Source organism: Leopardus geoffroyi, chromosome A1 (genome assembly GCF_018350155.1).
Source record: "Leopardus geoffroyi isolate Oge1 chromosome A1, O.geoffroyi_Oge1_pat1.0, whole genome shotgun sequence".
NCBI lineage: Eukaryota > Metazoa > Chordata > Mammalia > Carnivora > Felidae > Leopardus > Leopardus geoffroyi.
In genome coordinates, this window is record NC_059326.1 from 190,828,500 (window position 1) to 190,855,021 (window position 26,522).

The 26,522-nt window shown below is 38.2% G+C and overlaps 1 protein-coding gene across 4 annotated transcripts in view; it reads right to left on the minus strand.

The window, feature by feature from the left end:
- Positions 1-232: 232 nt before the first annotated feature.
- The window catches only part of SGCD (sarcoglycan delta), a 947,672-nt gene continuing 921,382 nt past the window's right edge, over positions 233-26,522 (minus strand). For all 4 annotated transcript variants that reach the window (XM_045436332.1, XM_045436340.1, XM_045436349.1 and 1 more), the window contains 2 exons: positions 7,026-7,149; positions 233-5,676 (listed from right to left, as the gene is read on the minus strand). In XM_045436332.1, coding sequence (XP_045292288.1) covers positions 5,503-5,676; positions 7,026-7,149 — 298 coding nt within the window. In that variant the 3' untranslated portion in view covers positions 233-5,502. The remainder of the gene's footprint in view (positions 5,677-7,025; positions 7,150-26,522) is intronic.

The following is a 26,522-nucleotide window of genomic DNA, read 5'->3' on the forward strand; positions in this document are numbered from 1 at the left end:
TAATTGCAAAATTCATGGACATGGAGCTGATATTCACACTTGCTGGGCTGACAGTGAGGAGTAGCAGTTAGCATTGCTGTTGACCTTCTGAGACTGTTCAGTAATGGATTTGATGACATCATCAACACTGTTGATGACATCACACTGCCTATTGCATCAAGGGGCCTCACATTCTTGAACTGCTGTCTTTTCTCCCAGGAAGATGCTAATTTTGTACTCTATCAGTATCTGCAACAGTAAGTGTGTGTGTGGGGGGGGAGGGGGTAAAACCAAAGCAAATAACTTCTGTGAGCATGAGTCACCCCAAACTTGCTATTTTTTTCCACACTTGTGCTCTAACAATACTCAAAACAAGGACTTCCCACAAATAATTATTTTTCCTTCGCCATTCAGACCTGCCTTGAGAAATGTCAAGGACTCCATTATGAAGAAAGCTTTTCAGAACCATAGAAATCCCATTGCGTTAGAAAGTGCTAATGTGTGTGGTGTGCTAGTGCAAGCAGCAGGCTTCAGAGTGCTTTATCTCCTATCAGTGGGTTTAGCTTTGTGAATGAGAAATTCAGAGGCAACCGTACAATTTTAAATTCAGATTGCCACAAAGAAAGAGATGCATCTGACATCCCAATGCAGTAGTTTTGACTATTTCACTGGAAATATGTTGGAAGGGGGGGAACCTTCCCCTGAGGAGAAAGTGATAAAAGACCAAAAGAGATACATTTTTATCTTTGAGATAAAAAGCCTGTTTTCTAAGGTTGTTTCTTTTATTATAACATTTTCCCCCACCTGCTACTGGAGCACCATGCAAATGTATCATTCCAGAAACTGCTTCGTTATCCTTTTTATGCCTAAGATTTCCTAGTGCTGGGGAAAGAGAGCAAATAGTCTTGTTTGTAACTTACTTAAATGAGGTTCTCACCTTTCACAGAGCCTTAAAAAATAAGGATCAGGTGCTTATATGGATCTGTTTGTCTCTTTGGTCCAAACATCATGCTACCTTTTGCCTAAAATAAACAAAAGCAAGATATTCTCATGGAGCTGCTTCTGTGGAGGGCAGTGTTGCCAATTTAATCCCCTTTTGGTTGAATCCAGATAAAATGCAAAAGGGCTCTTTCTGTGACATTGATTAGGGTCTGATAAATGGTGGTCGATTTCCTTAAAAAAATCTTTCTGACATGAACATTCATGCTTACAAAGAGTCATTCATTATTGATGCTATTTTAACAATATTGAATATAAGTATGGACTTAGCAATAGGCTATTGACTGAAGGGAGAAATCTCTGGTAGGAACTTGCCTTACTACACAGAGGTAGACATGGTAGAATTCAAAATAGGTCTTTTTTTGCACTCCTGCTACACCAAAGAACACACACCAACTCCTTGGAAACAAAATCAAACTGGTATTGATCTGGTTTCCCCCTCAAAACACCTTCATAAAAGACTTTTACTGTATTTTTTTCTTCCCGCATATTTTCAGATGCTGCCTCCAAAATTTCTTATTATTCTTTCAACATTATTTATTGGTCCCACCAACCATTCAGGCCTGGTGGGGACATAGGAATGGCAAGCACACTGGAGGTATAAATAACTGAGGTGATGGACGTCAACAAGATACGTTAGGTCAAAAGTGTTCTCTGGAGGACCATGGAATGTGCGTTTTTCTGGAACAGGTGATGGTGAGCTGGAACCTATGAAACTGCAGAACAGTCTCTTCAGGAGAAAGATTCTAAATTTAATTATAGGACCTTTGCTTCTCTTCTTGTCTTACACAATGCTGACCAGAGAAAGCACCTCTCTATTAAGGGTTCTAAGACAACTCTTGGAGAATCACAGCTTTCCTTTTGCACTAAGGCTTCCTCTGATTCCATCTTTCCTTTTCTCAAGAATCCTGTGAACTTGGATTTCTAAGACAAGTGGATCACTTTTATACATAGCATAGGGCTAATCTTTTTTTCTGTAGGCAAGTATTTATATTTCCAAGCACCCAGGGAAATGTAGGGTTACTCCATGCTTCCTTGGAATTCGTTTTCCTTCCAGGTCTAACACATGGCACAAATGACCTCTACGTCAGGGGTCGGCAAACTTTTTCTGTAAAGATCCAAATTGTACTTTGCTTTGCAGGTCATGAAGTCTCTGACAGTTACTTGGCCCTGCTGTCACAGAATGAAATCAGCCACAGACATCAAGGAAATGAATAAATGTGTCTGTGTTACAATAAAACTTTATCTACAAAGACTGGTGATGACCCAGGTTTGGTCTGGGGACCACAATTTGCTGACACCTGCTCTAGAGTTAAACTTGAAACAATCTTTGGTCTATGGTTGATGGATGTACAATGAAAACCATCCAAAGGAAACTGACCTAAAGGAAGTTAAAGCCAATTCAAGTTTATAAGATCTATCCCTTGGGAAAAAGAACAATTAAAAAGCCTCACACCGAGTTTCCACCTACAGAGATGCCACCATAAGGGCTTTTGACAACCTTTGTCATATGTTAGTAGGTTACCACCAAACTTGTATGACTTATTGAACAGATAACAAATATAAATGAGGGCTAAGTGTTTGGAGATCACTTTAATTTTTAAAAATCTTCTGAAGAATATTAGCATACTAGAACTTCTAGAATATTGACGATTCATTTGAACTCTTTGTTATACCCCCTGCTCCTTAATATCCTCAAAGATGTGATTGTCTAGAAGGTATTATATATAAAGATGAGAAAGAATCTCAATTTCTAAAATTAAAGTTTATCAGATTTTAATGTAAAAGATTTTTTTTTCCAGAATTAAAACTTTTTCTCATGACCATGGACAAATTTTCTAGTTGGAGGAAGTTGGGAGAAAAAAAATATACACTTAAGAACTTAAAATGCATTTTACCGAATTCTGCAGTCAGAACTGAAATACGTGATTTAATCTATGCCAAGTTTCCTGCTTATTACCTGGTATACTGTGGTCACTTAGCACAAATGAAAACCAGAATTTTTTATTATGTCTGTCCCCCACAGGTGCTTCATTTCTATTCTTGGTTTGCTATTATTATTTTTATCCTATTTGTGATCTGATTACCTTTAGGATTAAATTCTGCAAGTGGGATCCCATTACTCTCTTTTTTTTATATTGGCATAAAATTACCAAGGGGCTCATCTTAGACTTTCATATAACGATTAGAACAAACTCCGAGGAAAGAAGTTCAGGGAACCTTCTGTTTTCTTGTCATCCATAGATAGTGTACTTGAGACAGTAAAATACAAAGATGGTCTCTCTGCTTAAAAACACTTAGTCTTAAGGTAATTAGCCATGGAAGGCCTCACAGCTACTACTGTTTATTTGAATGGCGGGGCGGGGGATGCTCCTCGGGGCCAAGGGGGGCTTCTTCTATTTGGCAAAACCCTGTATATAGTACATGCAGATTCTGGCAGTATGATCCTACAGGAAAGAATACTGATGGAGAGCAACTTAACATGTTTTTAGGGTTTTCCTTTTTAGACTCTTAGTGTTGCAAACTAAGTAGTCTTGCCCGTGAACAACTCAATTCCTCCACATGGGATACCGAGAAGGAGTGACTGGAGGGGGTATGGGGTCTGGAATCCAGCAGGGCTGCTGACCAAGCTAGGAAACCACCCCTCCCCACCCCCCGACCCACTCCTAAAGCAACACACAGCTTGCTTTTTACATCCTTTGTATACAAACCTCAGCCTGATGCTTGAGTGTCATCTCAAAAATATCAAACCTCATATTCGTTTCCAAAACTTTCTCTGCTTGTGAAGTAAGAAAAATTAAAACCTTGTTGAAGAAAAAAAAAACACAAATGCCATCCAGGCCTACCAATATGACCTCATTTAGGATTGTGGGGCCGCTGCTTGCCAAATGGCATCCAGGACTGTCTAAGCCAGTTACAACTCCATACGGGCTCCTGAGAGTCCATGTCTGTCAGCCACCTGGTTTGTCTACCAGTTTTTAAGATGCCCACTCATGACTAAACCATTCCCCCTCCAATCGCCCAAAAATAAACTACAGGTAACAACAAGATAAATAGGATGTGCTTCTCCTTGCTGAGTGCATTGACTTAAGGCATAGGCACATTTCTCCCTCTTTGAACAGAGATGGTGTAATCCCCTGTCCCAGCACAAGAGCTGGCCAGGGTGACCCTGGAGCATGACGATGAAGGTGGAGGGATGAGAGGTAGCTGATGGCGGGAACTAGGGAGGTGCCTCCACTTATGGGGGAGTGGTTTCGCTGGGCCGTTGAGGACACGGTGAGTCTGAGAGAGACACTTGACTCAGTTTATATTGCTTTCCAGTGACCATTTCTGGGGGCAGGTATTTCAGATCAGTGATTGTTGGGTCAGTATTCTTGGAGAAAATATAATGGTGGATTTAGGAATATAAATATCCCAACAAAAATATATATAAGGATATTGAAGCTAGAGTTTGTGCGTATCTTTAGAAATAAAAAGGCAAGTCTCCCAATTACCTACCAATCCCAGGAAATATATAAAAATTAATTAGGTTTTCTAGGCTCCTCTTAATTAGGTTTCCATTCCCAAATGGTTTCTCTTGGGGTGGGGGTTCCTCTCTTAAGGATTTTGAGGCTGGAGTCCACTGGATAAAGTCACAAGTGAGGATGAAACAGACTTTGAGCCATTTTTTTCCTTTAAACAGAGACATATCACCCATTTATTCTTTTCCTGTCAGGCCACTGAGTAGCTTCCAGCCGACTGAGGAGCAGCTGTTATCCTATTTTGTGCTGATTTACAACTCCTATTTTGACTGTGGGATAATATGTAATTTTGAAGGAACATAGCAGGAGTTGGGTGGGCAGTTCAAACTTTGCTAAAATTCATCCTCCACATTCATCCAACTACAAAGGCCCCAGTACATTCGGCTGTGAAGGGAGAACAGCCATTTTGAGTTCCCACAGCCAACTTCTATGGCACTGCCCCATCCCTAACTTGAAGAAGGGGAAGTTGGCGAGCCTTACGAAAGCTAAAAAAGGAAACGAAGTATCTGCTGCAATACAAGGGTCTCAGTGCTTGAGTGTGACTTAGAGATTCCCGCCATCACTGCCTTGTAATGACACTAAAGGGGAAGATGCGTGGCTGCTTAAACATGTAGGTGACTATTCGGTAAGAGTCTGATACACTGTGTGGTTTTGAAGGGTCTGGGGAATATTGGGCCTGAATTAGTGTTTTGATTTTATCATGTAGGTGGTAGGGTTGAAATGGAAATGATGGTGGATATCACAGGGTCACCCATGGTTCCTTTTGTACTGAAACCTCATTTTATACAGAGGATATATATATTTATTTATATATATTTATATATATTTATAGCCACCCACACGCATACGCATACACCCACGTCCACACCCACACCCACACCCACACACACACACACAAGGTCTTTGATAGGCTTTCTGTGTTCTAGTAAAAATAGCTGGCAGCCAGTGTCTAAAGCCAAAAATGGCCTTTATGCTGCCAACAAGGTCCACTATGGATGGTCTCTCAAAGGCAGACACTTGTGTTTATCTGACAAGTGGAACCAGTTCCTGCCTGGGACAGGAATAATCTCCCATTGGCGCAGACGCAGATCTCGAAGACCTTCTGCCTCGTTCCTGTAGGCGTGTAGGATCCGTGAGGCAGTCTAGGTAGTTTGATTTTCGCAGCATCTAACTTAATCTAAAGAAAGTGAACAGGAAGGAAAGAGGAGTTAGAAGCTGCCCTTTATTCTCTTGACATTCAGAAACAGTAGATGAAGTTCAACTGCTGTGTTGAGTATTCTAGGCCCTGGGAATTCAGAGACGAACGTGACAGATAAAGTCTCTATCCTCAGGGAAGCATATATTCTACCAAGACAATGTCTCACTGGTCTATATTAGCATTTTACAAAAAGTTTAGCATGTAGAATATGAAGAGAGTCCTAGAGTGAAATGAATTTGGAAATGCAAGGTTGATAATTTCTTTACTATGGATGGGCCTTCACACCCCAGCTCTGTCTGTGTGCATGGGAAGACTGCAAGAACATGCAGTGCTTTCTGGTCTTGAATGACTGTTAAGATTATAATCAATTCCTCCAGAGTCTGGATTCTGAGAGCTATAATCTGCATATGTGATAGAGCCACTATTTCTACACGTGTATGATTTTGGGTTTGTGGCTGTTTGAAGAGACCATTTTGATAACTGAATACTTTATCTAACTAGCTCTTTTAAAACAAATATAGCAAATGCCAAACCCATCAAGAGGTGGATTGGGTACACAAAAGCAGGTGGGGATGGGAAAGCTCTAACTAGATATGAAAAGTGGAATACAGTTTTGATTTAAAAAAATACACATTTTTTCCGTCTATTTAAAAACTCTTAAATGGAAAAGTTCACCTATGCACGTGACGGAGACATTTTTAAAATTTTGCAGTTCAATCTTATTTTCTTGGGGATTTACCTTACCTTGTCTACACAAACCCAAGTAGCTATTCTATTCACCAAAGTTGGATTATATTGGGTGGAAGAATTAATATCTTCAGTCCTCCAACGTCTTCTTGCCTAGTCTTACCCTATTTAAGGTTTGCCTTGTTCTGATTTGGGATAGCTGTTGGATCACACTCTCCATTCTCAAAGTAGAACCATACAATGTAAACTTTGAAAGTCACTGTGAGTAAATTAAGCTCAGCTTGAGTTAGATGTACGTGATATACAGCTTAATCATGCCAGCTACCTAAATCTTACTTTCGGGTGACGAGAGAGAGAATTTAGAAATAGCATTCATTTTTATAGCCGTGTGTATAATTCTCTACTTGTAGTACATGCTATTACTTCAGCGCTTACAAACAATGAGCCATAACTCTTCTGTGTTGTGGGTTAAGCTTATGACGGTGCTGTTCAACATATTTGTTCCCGAAACAAAACCTGATTGGCTCCTCTTGTTTGAAAGTGGGATCAACTTCAGTGCCACGGGAGTCTGGGAAAGGTGTGGGAAAGGTTGGCTTGTTTGGAGCTGGATCTCTCTGAATTTGTGTCCTTCTCACCCCTACCTCTCCATCTTTGGACTCCAGCCTCAGCTCTGTTCTGCAGGTGGCTTCCATGTTGCCGGCTTCTGCATTTATTTCGACTCCTTTTGGGGCCTCCATCACCAGAGACCGGGTCGGGGACTCCAACCTGAAATACACACAAGACTAACACTAAAAATCCCATTTCGTTGTTTTGTTTTGGTAAATTTGAGAGGGAGTTGCTGCTCAGAGCATTGAAACAAAACAGCATTTCTGTATTCGTGCTGGAAATTCTTCTAGCTTTGTTTTACAAACCTGGTCAGGTTTATGACAGAGGACATAACCTACCTGGGCATGGTCTTCATTGCATATGATGAGGATTATAAAGAAGGTGTTCTAGGATCCTGGCTTCATTTTATCTCACACCCAGCTAATTATTGCTTTATTGGTGTAGTTAACCAAGTTCTCACATAACTTTTATTTATTTTTAGAGTAAGGCTATCTCAGGTCTAAACTGAGCTTTCTAAAATTGGTAGATACTCCTTCTACTTTGTCAAAAGAAGCAGCATCAGAGGTTAAAGCAAGAGACCTACCAGTTAGACATGCCCGACTCAAGCCCCGGGGATGCCAGTAGTAGGTGACTTTCGCAATACTCTTCTCTCCTCACTTCTTTCTTTTCCAAAATTTCTCAATTTCTCCTTAGTATTCTCATCTATAAAGTGCCTCAAATGGTGCTTGGCACATTGGAAATGCAGTGTATCTATTAACTGTTCCTATTACCGCTGCTATTGTTTTTATACCATGGAATCATAAAGAAATCTCCGGCCTTACTCAAATAGTTGTCAAAAGAAGAGCTGAACTGATCCTTGGTTGCTGGGGGAGGGAGAGGGTAAGGACTTTGACTACAAAGGGGCAGAATGGCAAGGAGAGGTTTTTAGTGATAAACTTTTTTTTATATCTTGATTGTAGCGGTGGTCACATGACACTCCGTGTTTGGGAAAACTCACATAACTGTACCCAGTAAAAAGTAAACAGTAAAAAGAGTAAACAGTAAAAAGTAAACAGTAAAAAAGTAAACAGTAAAAAGAGTGGATTTTACTGTATGTAATTAAAAAAGGAGAGAAGGTGAATCAGCTACGCTTATGTTAAGTATTATGACCCAACATGATAATACTCCTTAGAAAGATCTTTGCCTAACTCATTTAACGTGAGAAATATTGACCATCCCCAGAATAGTCTAGATTTTAGTAGTATTGCCAAATAGAAATGAATGAACATCTTCTCTGTTTACCAAGAAAGTACCCCAACTTAGGAAGCACAGACCTCAGCATGGCTCTCAACTGCTCTGATTCAGACCAGTCTCCTGTGTTTTATTCATATGCTCCCAACTTTCAGACACGTGGAACATGTTCACAAGGAACAGCATCCTCTCTGCCAACTGCTGGCTCCCTGTACTGCGTCCACCACTCCTTGTAAACCCTCTCGGGTTTCAGCAAGTGGCAGGAAGAATGAGCTGACCAGGGGAGACACCACCATGGAGCAATCCCAAGCCTCATCCCATAGGTGCCAAGAGAGGGCTTTTCTATGCTTCTGAGTCTGGGTTCCTGATGTTTGCTTCTAGGCAGCAGCGTTCTCCACTGATGTTTGTATTTCCCCTGCAGTGACTCAACCAGAGTCCCAAAGAAAAATGACAGGTCTGTAGCACTGGTGAAAGATTGACTTGAGCTTCTGTGGAACTCTCATTTTTCCCTTTGCCATCTCAGCCCTTGTAATGGAAAAAATCCCCCATCCCTCCTGGCTCCTCATAAGTTCTTCCCCAAGTTGGGGCTGAGCCCCCTCTAATTACAATTTACTTCATTTGCACATGGTTTCTCTCACTTTGCCCTCAATACAAGGAGGGGGGTCTTGACATCAGAGCAATGGGGAGTGACGTCTGTGCAGTGCAGTCTTGCCTAGGACCTTAATCCAACTCCATTCAGCTCCTCCTGCACTCTTGATACTCTCACTTTTGAAACATGAAGGTGGTTTTGTGCCATTTTCTTTGTTTCTCTCCTGCAAAGTCTGGCTGGCTTACAGTTTATCCTGCATTTTGTAACGTCTTTTCTTTGTACTAACGTTGATACCTTTTACCCTCAGAAAGGCATAAGGTTCCCCTCTGGTAATATTTTTGTTCAACTCCAGCTTCCTTCACCCAATTCTCAATGGCACAGCTGTCATCCATCTTCTCCAGGTGACAGTCTCATGCCATCTTCTCTTTCCCCTTCCTTCTTCTTCCCTCCCCCTCTTCTTTGACCAGTTAGCCTACAGCTTCTCCCTACTCAGTATACTAATGTATCTCTAACCTGGGCTATTTGACTGCCTCACAAGTTTTGTCTCTCATTCTTCCTTTCTTTCCAGCATACTTCACAAATAGGTCTACCTCCTGAAGTGCATTTTGAATATGTCACTTCTTGTATCAGTAGGTGATGGGCACCGTGCAAAGTGCTTTATACATATTACCTCATTTAATCCCTCACAAAAACCCTATGATTTCGATATACTCTCTTAGTCTTTTTTTTTTTTTTTTTTTTAATTTTTTTTTTTCAACGTTTATTTATTTTTGGGACAGAGAGAGACAGAGCATGAACGGGGGAGGGGCAGAGAGAGAGGGAGACACAGAATCGGAAACAGGCTCCAGGCTCTGAGCCATCAGCCCAGAGCCCGACGCGGGGCTCGAACTCACGGACCGCGAGATCGTGACCTGGCTGAAGTCGGACGCTTAACCGACTGCGCCACCCAGGCGCCCCTCTCTTAGTCTTTTTAAAAAAAATTTTTTTTTCAACGTTTATTTATTTTTGGGACAGAGAGAGACAGAGCATGAACGGGGGAGGGGCAGAGAGAGAGGGAGACACAGAATCGGAAACAGGCTCCAGGCTCTGAGCCATCAGCCCAGAGCCTGACGCGGGGCTCGAACTCACGGACCGCGAGATCGTGACCTGGCTGAAGTCGGACGCCTAACCGACTGCGCCACCCAGGCGCCCCTATACTCTCTTAGTCTTGATAGTGCACAGAAGGATGCAAAGGTAAGAGACTTGCTCAGGGTTGTACATCTAGTAAAAGGGCATAGGTGAGATTCAAACCCAAGTTTAGTGGAATACCAAAGCCAGTATGTTTTCCACTATATCTTACCACTTACAGAAAAAATTGGACTTCTTTCTTGTCTATCATATCTTCACACCATTCTTTAAATTTTATTTGAGAGAGAGAGAGAGAGAGAGACAGAGACAGAGACAGAGAGAGAGGGGAGAGAGAATTCCGAGCAGGCTCCACAAAGTCAGTGCAGAGCCCGATGTGGGGCTTGAACTCACGAACTGTGAGATCATGACCTGAGTTGAAGTTGAACACTTAATCAACTTAGCCACCAGGTGCCCCTTCACACCATTCTTTGTAAAGTCCACCTCTTCATGGAATTAGCACCTGTATTTCCAAAGCCAGTATCTATAAATAAGGGTAAGGTGATAGTATTGCATATGGCTCAGTGATACATACTTCCCCGTATGCGATATTTCTCAAAATTTAAATAACTGACATTAGTGACATCAAGTTCAGGACATGGTGAATGTGTTCATATTTGGTATGTAGCATTCAAACAGACTGATCATACAAATAGATAGCTGGGGTAAAAACATTCAAACGGACTGATCATATAAATAGACAGCGGGGGTAAAAACAATTTAACATAGAAAAAAATGTTTAGAGCTAGGAGAACTTGATCAGATGGCGCGCTGGCATTTCAGATGGACATTAGAATTCCCTTTACTGCTGTGCGCCTCCTGTGGGCTCTGAGATCAGCAGGTGGGCTCCATGGCCAGAGAAGTGGACTCCGAATGACTGCTATCTTTTTCTCCCCTCTCAGTCTTGAAAGTATCAGGGAGCTGAGAAAGGGCGCTACTCTGAAACTGTCTTTTATTGTGAAAAACTACAATAAGGGTAGAAATGGCGATTTCCTGGAAGCAAAGACAAAAAGGTAACTGCATTCTGCTTTGTAGCCTATCTATCTTGATATCTTTTGCTGTTAGGCAGACTTAATAGTTAAGTTCGTTCACATGTTAATCTTTCCCTTGTGGTAAAAAGCTCCTACCAGAGCCCTGGGAGCCTGCATAGAGCACTCCTGTGATGTCAATTTCTGACACTAGATAACCAGTCACAGCACAGTGGCTAAAATAGCATTGAGGAAGGAAAAATGGGAGGCGGCTCCATTCTGATGGGGGACATTTGAGGGTCCTGCTGGTTCTTGGAAAGAAATACTGCTTCCATTAGAAGAGAGTGCAACCGTCTTATGGCAGGACTGAACAGACTCAGAACTGAAGAATGGCCAGGCAGGGAGGTCCGTGGGCTGGGCCAGGTCCTCAGAAACAAGGGTTCTCAACAGTGGGCATCGGAATCACCTGGAGGGCTTGTTAAAATACAGATTGCTGGGCTCCACCCCCAGAGTTTGGATGCAGTAAGTACTCGTGGCAAGTTGAAGCTGCTGGTTCTGGGATCACACTTTGAGAATCATTGCCCTAAAGCAAAGGTCATAATCTCAGGTGCCCACAAAGACTATGCAGGTGATGTAAATCAGTGACCCATAAGAAAGCTGTGAGGAAAACAGTTTCTGCACAGCAATATAAGGCAAGTGATGAAAATGCTTTCCATAGGAGGCGGCTCCTATTCTAATTTGGCTGATTACTGATGACCTTTGTAATGTCCTGAGCTGTTTTGTTTTTTTTTTTATTTCCTATTCCCACCCATTGCCTTTTCTCAAGAGTAACTACTATTATGAATTTTGTGTTGGCTATTTTCTTCTCTTTATAGTATTACTACATGTTTGCATCCTTATGCCATTGTGTACCAGTGCATGTTTTTAAACTTGACGCATAAAACAAGTCCACTTAGATATTCTTCAGCGACTTCTCCCCCACCTCAACATTATATTCCTGAGGTGCAGCTATGCTATAGCACATAGCTGTGATTTATTCAGTTTCCCCGGTGTCCTCTTAATTTGTCCATCCCTCTGTTGGACATTTGGGTTGCTTCTAGGTTTTTGTCTATCAACAGTACATCTCAGCACATTCTGTATGCGGCTCCTGGTACACATGTGTAATTTTCTTGAGGACACATATGTGAAGAGTGGAATTGCTAGCTTCTGGAGGATGCATAATTACAGCTTTTGTAGATACTAGTAGCTCATAGTAGTGTAGTGTGTACAGGTCCCACCAGTACTATATGGAGTTCTGGTTCTTCTCTCTTGCCAGCATTTGATAACGTTTTAGTATGACACGAGTGTGAAATGGGATGCTATTGTCTTTCAAGTTTGCATTGCCCAGATTAGTAATGGAGTTAAGCATCTTTTCATTTGTTTGGAAGCCATTTGGGATTCTCCTTCAGTGAAATGTCTTTTGTCTATTTTAATTGTTTTTATTGTTATTTTGTGTGTGAATTGTAGCCATACTTCATATTCTGAAAAAGAAGTATTTAGCAGTTTGATGTATTTACAATTTCTTTTTGAGTCTGTGGTTTTTGTCTTTTCACTCTGTGCTTAGCATGTTTTCAAGAATGGGTTTTATATTTTATATTTTAATAGCGACAAATTTATGGTCTTTTCCTCTAGGGCTTGTGCTATGTCTTATTTGAGCAATCCTTCCCTACACTGAGGTCATAAAGATCTAATATACTGTTTTCAAAACTTTCAAGCTTTGCTTTTTCATGAAGTTTCTAATTCATCAGTATAACTTTGGTGTATGGTCTGAGGTTGGGGTCCAAACAGATGTATATCCATGATCTTATCATATATTGAAAAGCCCATATTTAGCTTTGCCATATGGCATTGCCATATACCTATGGGTCTCTTTGGGGACTTTCTAGTCTGTTTCGCTATTATTTGTCTACTCCTGTGACAATAATCAATTATTTTAGCTTATTTGTTACAGTTTTAAAAGTCTGTATATTTCACAAGGCAAGTCCTCTTACCTTGGTCTTCAAGGTCTTATGTTCATTCTATTGCCATTGCATCTGTCTCTATTTAGTTAGGTTTTCTTTGGTGTATTTCAATAAAGTTTTACAATTCTCTCTATGTGGGATTAGTATACTTTTGTGGCTACTGAAAATGGTATTTTTATAAAGTATATCTCTTATCCCTATTCCTCTCTCCTGTTGTACTGATACCCAATATTTTTGTGTGTGCTGATCTTATAGTCAATACCTATGTTATATTTGTTAGTAGGCACTAATTATGTTAATTTACAAGAGTTCTATATATATTTCCTAAGCCATTTCTTTTTCTTTTCGTGTTGTACTTACTGAATAAGACTATCTCATATAGTGTTGACCAGAAGTCAAGAAATGGCAATCTTCCTTTTTCCTAACTTTAAAGGGAAAACTTTCAACAATCTACTAGTAAGTATGATATTTTGTTCTCAGCATTTTTAAAAATAATACTTTTTATCAAGATATGAGAGTTCCTTTCGATTCTTATTTTGTTAGTAGTTTCTGTCATACATTAATATGAATTTTTATCAAGTACTATTTCTCTTTAATATATTAATGTGGTGAATTATATTAATTTTCCGATAACTCATTTCTATTTTTTTGGCCTTAACCCAACATTGTAATTGCAGAGTATCTTTTTTTTTTTTTTTTTACTTCTGAAACTATTTGTTAATATATTTTTTAGGATTTTGTACCTGTGTTAGCTCGTAAGTGAGTTTATCCTATAGTTTTTTTGCAAGGTTCCATCACTTTTCTATAGTCTGGATTTCTTATGAAAAATTAGACTGATTTGTATCTGGCCTATTTAAACTCATTTAAAGGACAACCCTCCTTTGGGCACAGAAAGACATTTTTATTAAAATATTTACAGGATTAGCTAGGTTTTGTGTTTTTGGCAGGTTGGGTTTTGGTAAGTTATATTTTTTCTTGGTATTTTTCCATTTCATATAAAGATTTAAATTTGTTGGCAGAGCTTTTCATAATATCTTCAAATACCCTTGCATTTGTAGTTTTGTAATTTTGGGTCTCAAATATTTTTTTTTTCACATCTTTTCCCCCCTTGAACAGTATTGCCAATTATTCTTTTCAAAGAACTAACTTTGGGTTTCTCTATCTTTATTTTAAAGTTTGTTTGAGAGAGAGAGTGCGAGCCTGCGCGTGACTTGGGGAGGGGCAGAGAGGGAGAATGAAAATCCCAAGCGGGCTCCATGTTGTCAGTGCAGAGTACGATGCGGGACTTGAACCCATGAACCGTGAGATCATGACCTGAGCCGAAATCAAGAGTTGGACACCCAACCTACTGAACCACTCAGATGCCCATCTTATTTTTCAAATTTGTTTCTATTTCTTGAATTTCTTCTTCTTTTGTTCTAGATAAATAAGGATAAATCTGCAGTTGTTCTAAGTTCTGAAATATGTTGCCTTCCCTAATTTTTAATATATGAATTTAAGGTTATGCACTTTTTTGGGGGCAGTGTCCCTGTGGAGTATTTATAATATGGGTGCAAATATATTTTTTTTAAATTTTAGTACAATTTTTGCTGTTGTTTATGAGTTTAATAGAGTGTTGTCCTTAATTTCTAAGCATGTAAGATTTTCTGGACTGTATTTTTAGTATGTATTTTCTTGATTGGTTTTGAACTGATAATCTTATAATAGAAAATATTTTATTTATAAAATCAAGTCTTTAAAAATCAAGATTAGGTTTTTGGCCTAGTATGTGTCAATTTTTACAAATATTCATGCCTGTTTGAAAAGACTGTGTTATTGCAATTGTTGGTGTTATCTTCTATATGTGGTTATTAATTCCATATATATAAGATATATATGTGTGTATAGATATATATATTTAAAAAGAACAGTTAAACACACACACACATACTTGTTAGGTCAATTACTAAAAGCAGTATGTTGTTAAATACATTCCAGCATAGAACTGTTATGTCTTTTCTTCTTGTATTGTGTAGTGGTCCTCTTTATTTCTTAAAATGTTTTTTTGCCTTAAAATTAATTTTGCCTATTAGTATAGTTGTTCTCACTCTTTTTATATTAGTTTCTATCTTGGACACATTTTTTTCATACTTTTAAATAGCAACTATTCTGTATGGTTATGTTTCAGATTTTCTCATGTAACTGGATTATTTTTTCTTTCTGATGATTTTTTATTGAAATCTACATACAGTGAAATGCACAGATCTTTTTATTTTATTGACAAACATATATATTGAAGGTGTACAGTGTGACCTTTGGGAGAGGGTCATGTGCTTTTTTCCTTAACTGAAGCATAGTTTACACATAATGTTAACATTTTTCAGGTGTACAATGTAGTGATTCAAAGACTGTATGTTATGTTATACTCACCACAATGCAGCTACCATCTGTCACCATAGAACACTCTTACTCATTCCATAACTACTGGAGTCTGTATCTCCTCTCCATGACCTATTTTGCTAACGCCCACTACTCCTTTACTCTCTGGCAGCCATCAGTTTGTTCTCTGTATTTATGGGTCTGATTTTGTTTTTTGTTTGTTTATTCATTTGTTTTTTAGATTCCTCATATAACTGAAATCACATGGTATTTGTCTTTCTCTGACTTATTTCACTTGGCATAATATCCTCTAGGTCCATTCATGTCAGAAATGGCAAGATCTCATCCTTTTTTGTGGCCGAGTAATATTCCATTTGTGTGTGTGTGTGTGTGTGTGTGTGTGTGTGACATCATCTTTATCCTTTCATCTATGGATGGACACTTTGGTTGCTTCTATATCTTGACTATGTAAACAATGCTGCAGTAAACATGGAGGCATATTTTCAAATTAGCATTTTCATTTTCTTTGCATAAATAACCAGTAGTGGAATTACTGAATTGTATGGTATTTCTATTTTTAATTTTTTGAGGAATCTCCACACTGTTTTCCACAGTGGCTTCACCAATTTACATTCTCACCAACAGTGCCTAAGGGTTCCTTTTTCTCCACATCCTTGCCAACATTTGTTATTTCTTGTCTTTTTGATTCTAGCCATTCTGATAGGTGTATGGTGGTATCTCATTGTGGTTTTGATTTGCATTTCCCTGATGATTAGTGATGTTGAGCATTTCTCACATGACTGTTGACCATCTGTATGTCTTCTTTAAAATAATATTTATTATTCAGGTCCTCTGTCCATTTTTTAAATTGCGTTATTTGTGGGGCTTTTGGTATTGAATTGTATCAGTTATTTACATATTTTAGATATTAACCCCTTGTCAGAAATATCATTTGAAAATGATCTTATCCCACCCAATAAGTTGCCTTTTAATTTTGTTCATGGTTTCCTTTTCTGGGCAAAACTTTTTAGTTTGACATAGTTCCAACAGTTTATTTTTGCTTTTTGCCTGAGGAGACATAGCTAGAAAAAAAAAATGTTGCTAAGGCTGATATCAAGGAAATAGTGTCTGTTTTCTTCTAGGATTTTTATGGTCATGTCTCACACTTAGTTCTTTAATCTATTTTGAGTTTATTTTCGTGTATGGTGTAAGAAAGTGGTCCAGTTCGTTATTTTGCACAAAGCTGTCCAATTTTTATCAGCACCATTTATTGAAGAAACTGTCTTTTCCCCATAATATATTCTTGCCTCCTTTGTAGTATATTAATTGACCGTGCAAATATGTGTTTATTTCTTGGCTCTCTGTTCCATTGATCTGTGTCTATTTTCGTGCCAGTGCCACACTGTTTTGCATACTACAGCTTTGTAATATATCTTGAAGTCTGGGATTGTGATACCTCCATCTCCATTCATTTTTCTCAATATTGATTTGGCTGTTTGGGCTTTTTGTGCTTCCATACAAATTTTAGGATTATTTCTTCTAGTCTTGTGAAAAATGCTATTGGTATTTTGATAGGGATTGTATCAAATCTGTAGGTTTCCTGGGGCAGTATGGACATCTTAACAATATTAATTCTGGGGGCGCCTGGGTGGCTCAGTCGGTTGAGCGTCCGACTTCAGCTCAGGTCACGATCTCGCGGTCCGTGAGTTCGAGCCCCGCGTCGGGCTCTGGGCTGATGGCTCAGAGCCTGGAGCCTGTTTCCGATTCTGTGTCTCCCTCTCTCTCTGCCCCTCCCCCGTTCATGCTCTGTCTCTCTCTGTCTCAAAAATAAATAAACGTTAAAAAAAAATTAAAAAAAAAAAAAAAAAACAACAATATTAATTCTTCCAATTCATGAGCATAGTATGTCTTTATATTTGTGTCATGTTCAATTTCTTTCATCAGTGCTTTATAGTTTTTACAGTACAGGTGTTTCACCTTCTTGGTTAAGTTGATTCCTATATATTTTATTTTTTTGGTACAATTATAAATGGAATTGTTTTCTTAATTTCTCTTATACTTTCAGGGTATAGAAATGCAGTGGATTTCTGTATATTAATTTTGTATCCTGAAACTTTCCTGAATTCATGTATTGTTTCTAGCAGTTTTTTGGTGGGTCTCATGTCATCTGCAAAGAATGTTTTTTTTTTTTTTCCAATATGGATGACTTTTATTTCTTCTTTTTATCTGAGTGCTATGGCTAAAACTTCCAGTACTATGTTCAGTAAAAGTGGTGAGACTGGATAGCCACGTTTTGTTCCTGATCTTATAGAGGAAACATTCTCAGTTTTTCACCATTGAGGATGATATTAGCTGTGGGTTTTTAATATATGGCTTTTATTATAATGAGATACATTCCTTCTAAACCCACTTCACTGAGATTTTTATCATGAACATACATTCAATTTTGTCAAACGTTTTTCTCCATCTATTGGGATAAGATGATTTTTATTCTTTTTGTTGATGTGGTGTATCACATTGATTGATTTGAGAATACTGAACCATCCTTGCATCCCCAGAATAAATCTCACTAGATTGTGGAGAATAATCTTTTTGAGGTGCTGTTGAATGTGGTGTGCCAATAATTTGTTCAGGAGTTTTGCATCTATGTTCATTAGGGATATTGGCCTGTAGTTTTCTTTTTTGGAAGTGTCTTTGTCTAGTTTTGGTATCCAGGGTATTTTCAGCCTTGTGAAATGTATTGGGAAGCTTTCTTTCCTCTTCTATTTTTTGAAATAGTTTGAGGAGAATGGGTATTAACTTTTCCTTAAATGTTTAATAGAATTCACCTTGTGAATCCATCTAGCCTGGACTTTTATTTCTTGGGAGTTTTTTTTTTTTTTTTTGATTATTGATTCAATTTTGTTTTGTTCAGATTTTCTATTTCTTTCTGATTCAGTTTTGGAAGATTGTATTTTTCTAGCGATTTATCCATTTTTTCCAGGTTGTTCAATTTGTCGGCATATAATTTTTCATAGTAGTTTCATAATCCTGTGTATTTCTGTGGTGTTGGTTGTTTCTGCTCCATTTCTTATTTCATTTGTGCCCTCTCTTTTTTTCTTGATGAGTTTGGGTAAAGGATTATCAATTTTACCTTTTCAAAGAACCAGCTCTTGGTTTCATAGATCTTATTCTATTGGGCTTTTTTAGTCTTTATTTCATTTATTATTGCTCTCATTTTTGTTATTTCCTCCCTTCTCTAAACCTTGAGATTTGTTCTTTTTTTCTAAGAGTAGGGTTATATTGTTTATTTGAGACTTTTATTATTTCTTGATAGCCTTTAATCACTATAAATTCCCCTCTTAGAACTTTTTTCACTGTGTCCCAAAGATTTTGGAGCATTGTGTTTTCATTTTCATTTGTCTCCCTGTATTTTTTGATTTCCTCTTTGATTTTTTCATTGGTCACTGGTTGTTTGGTAGCATGTTGTTTAGTCTCCACATATTTGTGCTTTTTTTCCCCAGATTTGTTTTGTTTTGTTTTGTTATTGTGATTGATTTCTAGTTTTATACTGTTGTGGCCAGGAAAGATGCCTGCTATGATTTCAGTTTCTTAAATTTATGGAGACTTGTTTTGTGGTCTAACATGTGATCTATCCTGGAGAATGTTCCATGTGCACTTGAAAAAAATGTGTATTGTGTTGTTTTGTATATATCTGTTATATATGATGGGATGGGATGTTCTGTATATATCCATTAAGTCTATCTAGTCTATTTGTCATTCAAAGATAGTATTTCCTTCTTGATTTTCTGTCTAGATGATTTACCCAGTGACAGTCCCCTACTATTATTATATTATTGTCAATTTCTCCCTTTATGTCTCTGAAACTTTTTTTATGTATTTAGGTGTTCCTATGTTGGGTGCCTAGATATATACAACTGTTCTATCCTCTTGTTGAATTGACCCCTTTATAATTATGTAATGCCATTCTTTGTCTTTAGTTGGAGTCTTTGTTTTAAAGTCTATTTTGTCTTATATAAGTAGTGCTACCTTGGCTTTTTTTAACCTCAATTTGCATGCAATATATTTTTTCATCCTTTCACTTATAGTCTGAATGTGCCTTTAGGTTTGAAGTGTTCTACACAAGTAGACCATGACAAAAGCAATGAGATGTCACTTATGATATTAGTTTAAAAAAGGCTAAGACTTCCATATTGGGTTAGTGCTCTCATTCCCTCACTCTGCGGTATGCCATCTGCTATCTTGAGAGCTGTCCTATGGAGATATCTAAGAAACTGAGGAAGCCCATTAGCCTATGAGGAATCAAGACCCTCAATCCAACAGTCTACAGGAAAATGAATCTTGCCAACAATGACAGGAGTGTTTTTGGAAATAGATCCTCCCCAAGCCAAGCATTTGACAAGACACAGCCTTGACCAACAGCTTAACTGCAGCCTCACAACTGATCTTGAGTTAGAGGCATCACTACATTGCAATCAGATTTCTGACCCACAGAAACAGTGAGATAACGTCTATTGCTTTAAGTTTTTAAGCTTTAGGGTAATGTGCCATATAGCAGTAGAATAATACAATAAGAAACTGCCAAACCATTTTCCAAGATGCACAGTTTTACATCCCTACTACCAATATTGATGTAAGTAAAACTATTCTGGTGGCTATGAATTGGTACTTTAGTCATCATCTTTCTGATGACTAATTACTTTAAGCAGCTTTTCATGTGCTTATTGGCTATTCACAGATGTTCTTTTGAGAGGGATCTTTTAAATCTCATGCCCAACTTTTTTTTTTTTACAGTTGTGTTATTTGTATTTTTATTACTGATTTACTATATATTTTGTGTAAAAGTTCTTTTTCAGATATATATATATATATATATATATATATATATATATAGGATATGGTATATATCCAGTATTTTCTCCTACTCCATGATTGGGCTTTTCTGTTTCTTTTTCTTCCTCTCCCTCCCTCCCTCCTTTCCTTTCCAACACTATCTTGATGAATTTATGTTGAGTACTTTTTGTACCTTTTCTAATAAACCAACACCTACACCAGGGTCACAAAGATAGCCTCTTATATTTTCTTCTAGAAGCTTTATAGTTTTAGCTCTTATATTAGATTTATGATCCATCTTGAATTAGTTTTTAAGAATAGTATTGAGTGCTCTCCCAAGAGATTTACCCTGTTGCTGCAGCACCATTTGTTGAAAAGATACCCCTTTCCCCACTGAATAGCACTGTTTGGTTGAAAATCAACCATTTTGATAGATCTATTTCTAAAGTCTCTATTCTGTTCTGTTTATCTATCTATGTCTAACCTTATGCTAATACCGTCCTGACTGCGAAAACTTCGTAAGTCTCAAAATCAGGTAGTGTCAGTCCTTTAACCTTTGTAAAAGGAAAACAGATTCTTTTGGCTATTCTATAGCCTTTCCTTTTCCATATGAAATGTTAAAGCCTGTTGGGATTTTGATTGTGAACCCATAAAACAATTTTGAGGAGAGTTGATATCTTAACAATATTGATTCTTTAATGGATTTTCTTTTTAAATCTAGCTGCCCAAATTCACCATTCTTCATTTATGTGCTATTATTCCATATTTTGGCTTGTATTCTTTAATCCAGAAAGATTACTGTCTATATACTATTTATATATGTCTACGTAGTTTCTACTTTCTTCCGTTATTCTGTCATCTTAAAATTCCCTTTGTTTTTAACATAAAACAAAATTCTTGGCATTTTCTTTCAGTGATGGTCTGCTGGGCCAAATTTTACTTTTGTTTTTCTGGAATAAATCTTTAAATTTCGTGCCCTACCCTGTGGGAGGAATTTTGGCTGGATGCACAGCTATGCTGACAGTTATTTTGTCTGAGAACTGAAGATATCATTCCTTTGTATTCCCATTCTCACAGTTGTTGTTAAGAGATCAGCTGTCAGTCTAATTTCAGTTCTAGAACTTCTATTTGGTTCTTTCCTCTCCTGTTGCTTTTTATATTTGGTATTTTGGTATGTTATTCTGATGTGTCTCGATGTGGATTTCATTTTATTTACTCTACTTGAATTTTTTTTTTGCGTCTCTAAATTTGTAGTTTTGTATCTTTCATCACGTGTGAGTAATACTCACCTGATATTCTTTGAAAATTGTTTTTGCTCCATTCTTTTGCTCTTTTCATTCTGAAACTTGGACTAGACACTCTCACTCCAGCTTTCCTGTTATTGCATCTCCTTGGATAATTCTCAGATATATTTTCATGTTCACTTATTTTTCACCTATCTCTCAATATCCATTGGAGTTTTACTTTTTGAGATAATATTTTCATTTCTAAAAATTCTGTTTGGTTCATGTTCTAATTAGTCATTTTTATATGTCTTTATCTTTTACTCTTTCTTTAAAAAAACTTTTTTTGATGTTTATTTTTTGAGAGAGAAACAGTGCAAGTGGGGGGAGGGGCAGAGAGAGAGGGAGGCACAGAATTTGAAGCAGGCTTCAGGCTCTGAACTGTCAGTACAGAGCCTGACATGGGCCTTGAACTCATTGACTGGGAGATCATGACCTGAGCTGAAGTTGGATGTGCAACTAACTGAGCCACCCAGGCACCCCTATCTTTTACTCTTTCAATTCATTCTTTTGTTTCTTTACTCAGAGCAAATATACTTGTTTTATATTCTTTCTCTACTAATTCCTATATTGGAAGCTTCAGTGGGTCTAACTTGGCTGCCTCATTTTCCTGCTTCCTCTCCTGCTCATGGTGCCTCATTTAAGTGTTTAATGTTTCTCATTTTTGGGTTCATTTTTTCTTTATCTGTAGAAATTGAGACCTGCATTTAGGGTGCTTTTTCTAGAGAGGATTTGCGTTTGTCATCGGTCACTGGTGCCACCATCAGCTTGGGCCAACTGTAAACTAATTTTTTTTGCTTGAGGTTTTAGAACCACCTAAGTAATAAATATTCAGGCTATAAGCCACAGTGAGGGTCAGTTTGGAGTTAGTTAGCAAACTTTGGAATCATTTTTTCTTTCCCTTCCATTCAGTGCTGAGATTCAAAATAGGTAACTTCCCTTGCAATCCACTGGGTGAGAGTTGGGTACACTGGGGTCCAAGTTTCATTGCGGGATCTCTAATTAGACTGTTTCAGGTTGGCCCTGAGATCTGTTTTGCTCCTATGACTACTAGGACATTAAAACTGTAGCTGAGTTTCATCTAGTTCAGCAAAATCTGTAAAGTTATAGCTGGACTTGATACTCAGGTTGCTTCTCTAGATTCCCATGCTGTTTTAGTTCTTGGATTCTGAAAAATCCTAATTTCCAATTTTAGATTTTTTCAGTGGGTGTGCTGGTTAGGATACTTAGACTACCATTCTACTGCACTAGAGGTCCAAGTTTCTGATTTTTCAAAGAAGATGGAAATTGAAATTACAGTGAAATCACCTCAATTTTAAAACTTGGTAGCCTATTACTATTCTATACCATGAATGTGCCAACTTTTTAAGAGCCAGATCTAAGGTTAAGGTCTAAGGGTTTGGTCTAAGTGTTGCCAGTTTGCTAGAAAACTCTCTAGAAGTTTATTGATCAATGTTCAATCAGAGGAAGAGAACCTCTATAAATAGAAAATATATAGACACCTTGTAGGAATTTAATGTGTCTTTGTGTCTGATCTTGGGTCTTAAGTCAGCAGGACAGGCAGTCAGGAAGGGGAGATGGATGTGAAGTGAAGGGAGAGGATGAGCTGGAACCTACCAGGAAGAAGCAGTAAGAGATCACCAACAAGTACCAGTTCAAAGTCTCTGAGTGAAAGAAAAGCTGCTTCCCCCCACCTTTTTTAAACATTTTTAAAATGTTTTTTTAAAATTCATTTTTGAGAGACAGAAAGCGTGAGCGGGGCAGGGGCAGAGACAGAGGGAGACACAGAATCAGAAGCAGGCTCCTGGCTCTAAGCTGTCAGCACAGAGCCCGACACGGGGCTTGAACCCGCGAACTATAAGATCATGACCTGAGCTGAAGTAGGACGCTTAACTGACTGAGCCACCTGGACACCCCTGCTGCTCTTCTTTGTGAAGAAAGCATGGACCTGGCACATGAGCTGGAGGGGTTAAAGACTTGGCTGCTGCCCCACACTAAGCAGGTGAGCTGGCAGGTGATTTCCAACAGTGCCTGGTGCCCTGCACTGACCTTTGGGGGTAAAAGGACTATATCTGCTATTTAACGCCACCCTTCAGTCCTCATGCAGCCATGCTAACTTAGTGAAGGGAATTACAGGAAACATAGTTCTTTTTTTTTTTAATTGTACTATGTTATTTCATTTTATTACTTTTTAAAATTGAGATTCTCAGGTGTACTGAGAACCTGAGTCTCAGGTGTACAGAATGATTTGATATTTGTATATCAAAGTCTAGTTAACATCCATCACCTTGGAATCACACTGTGATAATGTGCTTCTTTAAAAAATTATTTGGTTAATAATCACTTATAGATTTGTTGCTGTCTAAGAAACCAGTCTCTAAATTAAACCAGTTTGATTTTCAACTCAGTTTGTGTTTAGATATGCTCAAATTTCTAATATCTGGACCAAGTGAATACTGCATTTGCCAAGAATAAATTGGGAAATGAATTCTGTAAGCAAATGACCGATTGTTTTCCTGTAGGTCAGTGAAACGTAGTTCTAACATAGCCAAATTGGTACAATACAAATCCACCCACATGATCCTGTTTTAAATGGCTACTTTGACTTGAACTTCCAAATACAGAATCAACTTCCAATACAGAAACTGGTTGAAATAAAATAAGTACCTGAAAAAACTAAGAAACTTGGGCTTTTCTAATTATGTAAGGTCTACTTTTAAGTTGAGTGAGTTTTACTTTGAAATTCAAGCCCCTTATATCTGCAGTAGGGATTTAAATTTTACCAATGAAGCTGCTGAATTTTTAGAGTTAGATCTGTCTTTAAATCCTGAGTTGAAAAATCTAAGCAGAATATTCTAGGGTTCTGCTCTGAAGATTTAAGAAATGGACTGGATATTCTCATTTGAAGGCCATTTCTCTGACAAAAGCAGTGATATTCTGTCCTCTAGGGCAAAACTGTTTTGAAGTTTCCTTCTATAAAAGGCATGTCAGGCCATCACAAAACATTCTTTTGAATCAACCCTTCTTTTCCAGTGTGGAGATTGCTGATATATTTAATAAGCGTTTATAACACTAGGTCTAAGGGGACACAGTGAAGTGGCCTGTATCCCTGATTGGCAGAGTCTGGGTTGGTCTTGAAGGTCCTTTAAGAATTGGCTCATTTATTTGCTTAAGAAACATTTATTGAATTCTTAGTATATGAAAGATTCTGTGGTTACAGCTGTAAACAAGGTAATCCTAATCCTTGCCCTAGTGAGTTTATGTGCTAGTGAGGATGAGATACATTAAGCAACTTGTTTATGGTGGTGAAGAGTCCGTAATGGAGAAGCTATTAGGACTTATAACTGGAGGCTGGGTCATGGGAAAAGCTGGAGCCTAGGAAAGCTTATGCTGACATCTGAAGGATGAGAAGGTATTAGCCTGGTAAAAGATGAATGTTTCAAGCAGAGGGAACAGCATGCCTGAAGACTTTTAGGAGGAAAATAGTTTCGGTTAAAAGAAATTGAAGGGCAGCTGATAGAAATGTGGTATCAATAAGAAGAGGTAAGTCAGGCCTGGCCTGGCAGAATATGGTGAGACAATAAAGGATTTAAAATGGAGAGGTGGTATAGGGGAGTAAAATGATAATGGACAACATGATCAAATGTCCATGCGGCAGAGATTACTGTGGTAATTAATTTTATGTGTCAGCATGACTGGGCTATGGGATGCCTAGACAGTTGGTCAGACATTATTCTGAGTGAGTCTGTAAGGGTGTTCCTGGATGAGATTAACATTTAAATCGGTAGACTACCTTCCCTAATGTGAGTGGGCCTTATCCAATCAGCTGAAGACCTGAATAGAACACAAAGGCTAAGAAGGAATTTTTCCTGCCCTCAGAATGGAACTTACACAACTGGCTCTAGCTTGTTGCCTGCAGAGCTTGGGACTGCTCAGCCTCTATAATTGTGTGAACCAATTCCTTATTAGATATATATTTCCTCTTGATTGTGTTTATTTAGGAAACTCTAATACTGTGTGTGTGTGTGTGTCACACACACACACAATTATTATTTATATATCTGGCTACAGAGTGCATATAGGGGGGCAAGAGAATTGCAAAGAGAGCAGACAGAAGTCTAAGGTTATCCAGGTACGAGAAGACGGTGACTTCGATTTGATGGTGGAATGACTCCAGGATGATTCCCAGTATTGTGGGTCAGACACTGATGTAGGGAAGAGTAGAAACAGAGCACTTCTAGAGTATCATGAATTGAGTCCCAGACATGTCAGATCGGAGGGGTCTGAGGTATCAAGTGGAAATGTGAACATGTAGGGCTAGAGATAGAAAAGTAGGAGGTATGTTTGATCATGGTTGGCAGTGTATTTCTGTATTGCTGAGTTAATGGTACTATGTATATACCACTCAAAAGAAATATTTGAAAACCTAGTCAGATCCTATGGACGTGTTTTGACTGCTGAGACTAGGTAGGTACACCCCAAGAACTGTCTCAGCCAAGTAATGATGGTGGCATCCCATGAGGGTGAACATCTTCTCTGAAATATTCTCTTTCAATAGCCAGATACAAAGCAAAGTTCTGACCAGAGTTCCACAGCACCCAGACTCTGCTGCCCTCCGAGGTGGCTTCCCAGCTGTGGTGTGGCCCAGGGAATATGACAAGGAGAAATGTGATTGTGTCTCTTAGATTTATAAAGCCCTGGAGAAATGTTTTCTTTATTGAACCATCACTTCTTGGCACATTCTACATTCATTTGTAAGCTATCCTTCTCTGCTCAAATTTCATTCCAAATACCTGTAAAACATGGGGCAGCAATAGTGTCCCTTTCTTCCTCGGTTATACTCAGAAGTGTCATGAATCAAAAAACCCCACAAAACTTTAAATGCTATCACAAGGTCTGTTTTTAAAACTCAGAGAATAATTTATTTGCCGTTGGCATTATCAGTTTGTTCTCTCCGTTTCAACCTCATTTTTTGTTGAAATTGTTTTTGTGGAAACAGTGATTACTTATCCAGATTTCTCGTTTTCATTTCCTTCATCATAAGAATCTACATTAATCACTTCCAAACCTAGACAAGCTTTTAGATCATATTTTGCTCTCATCCTTA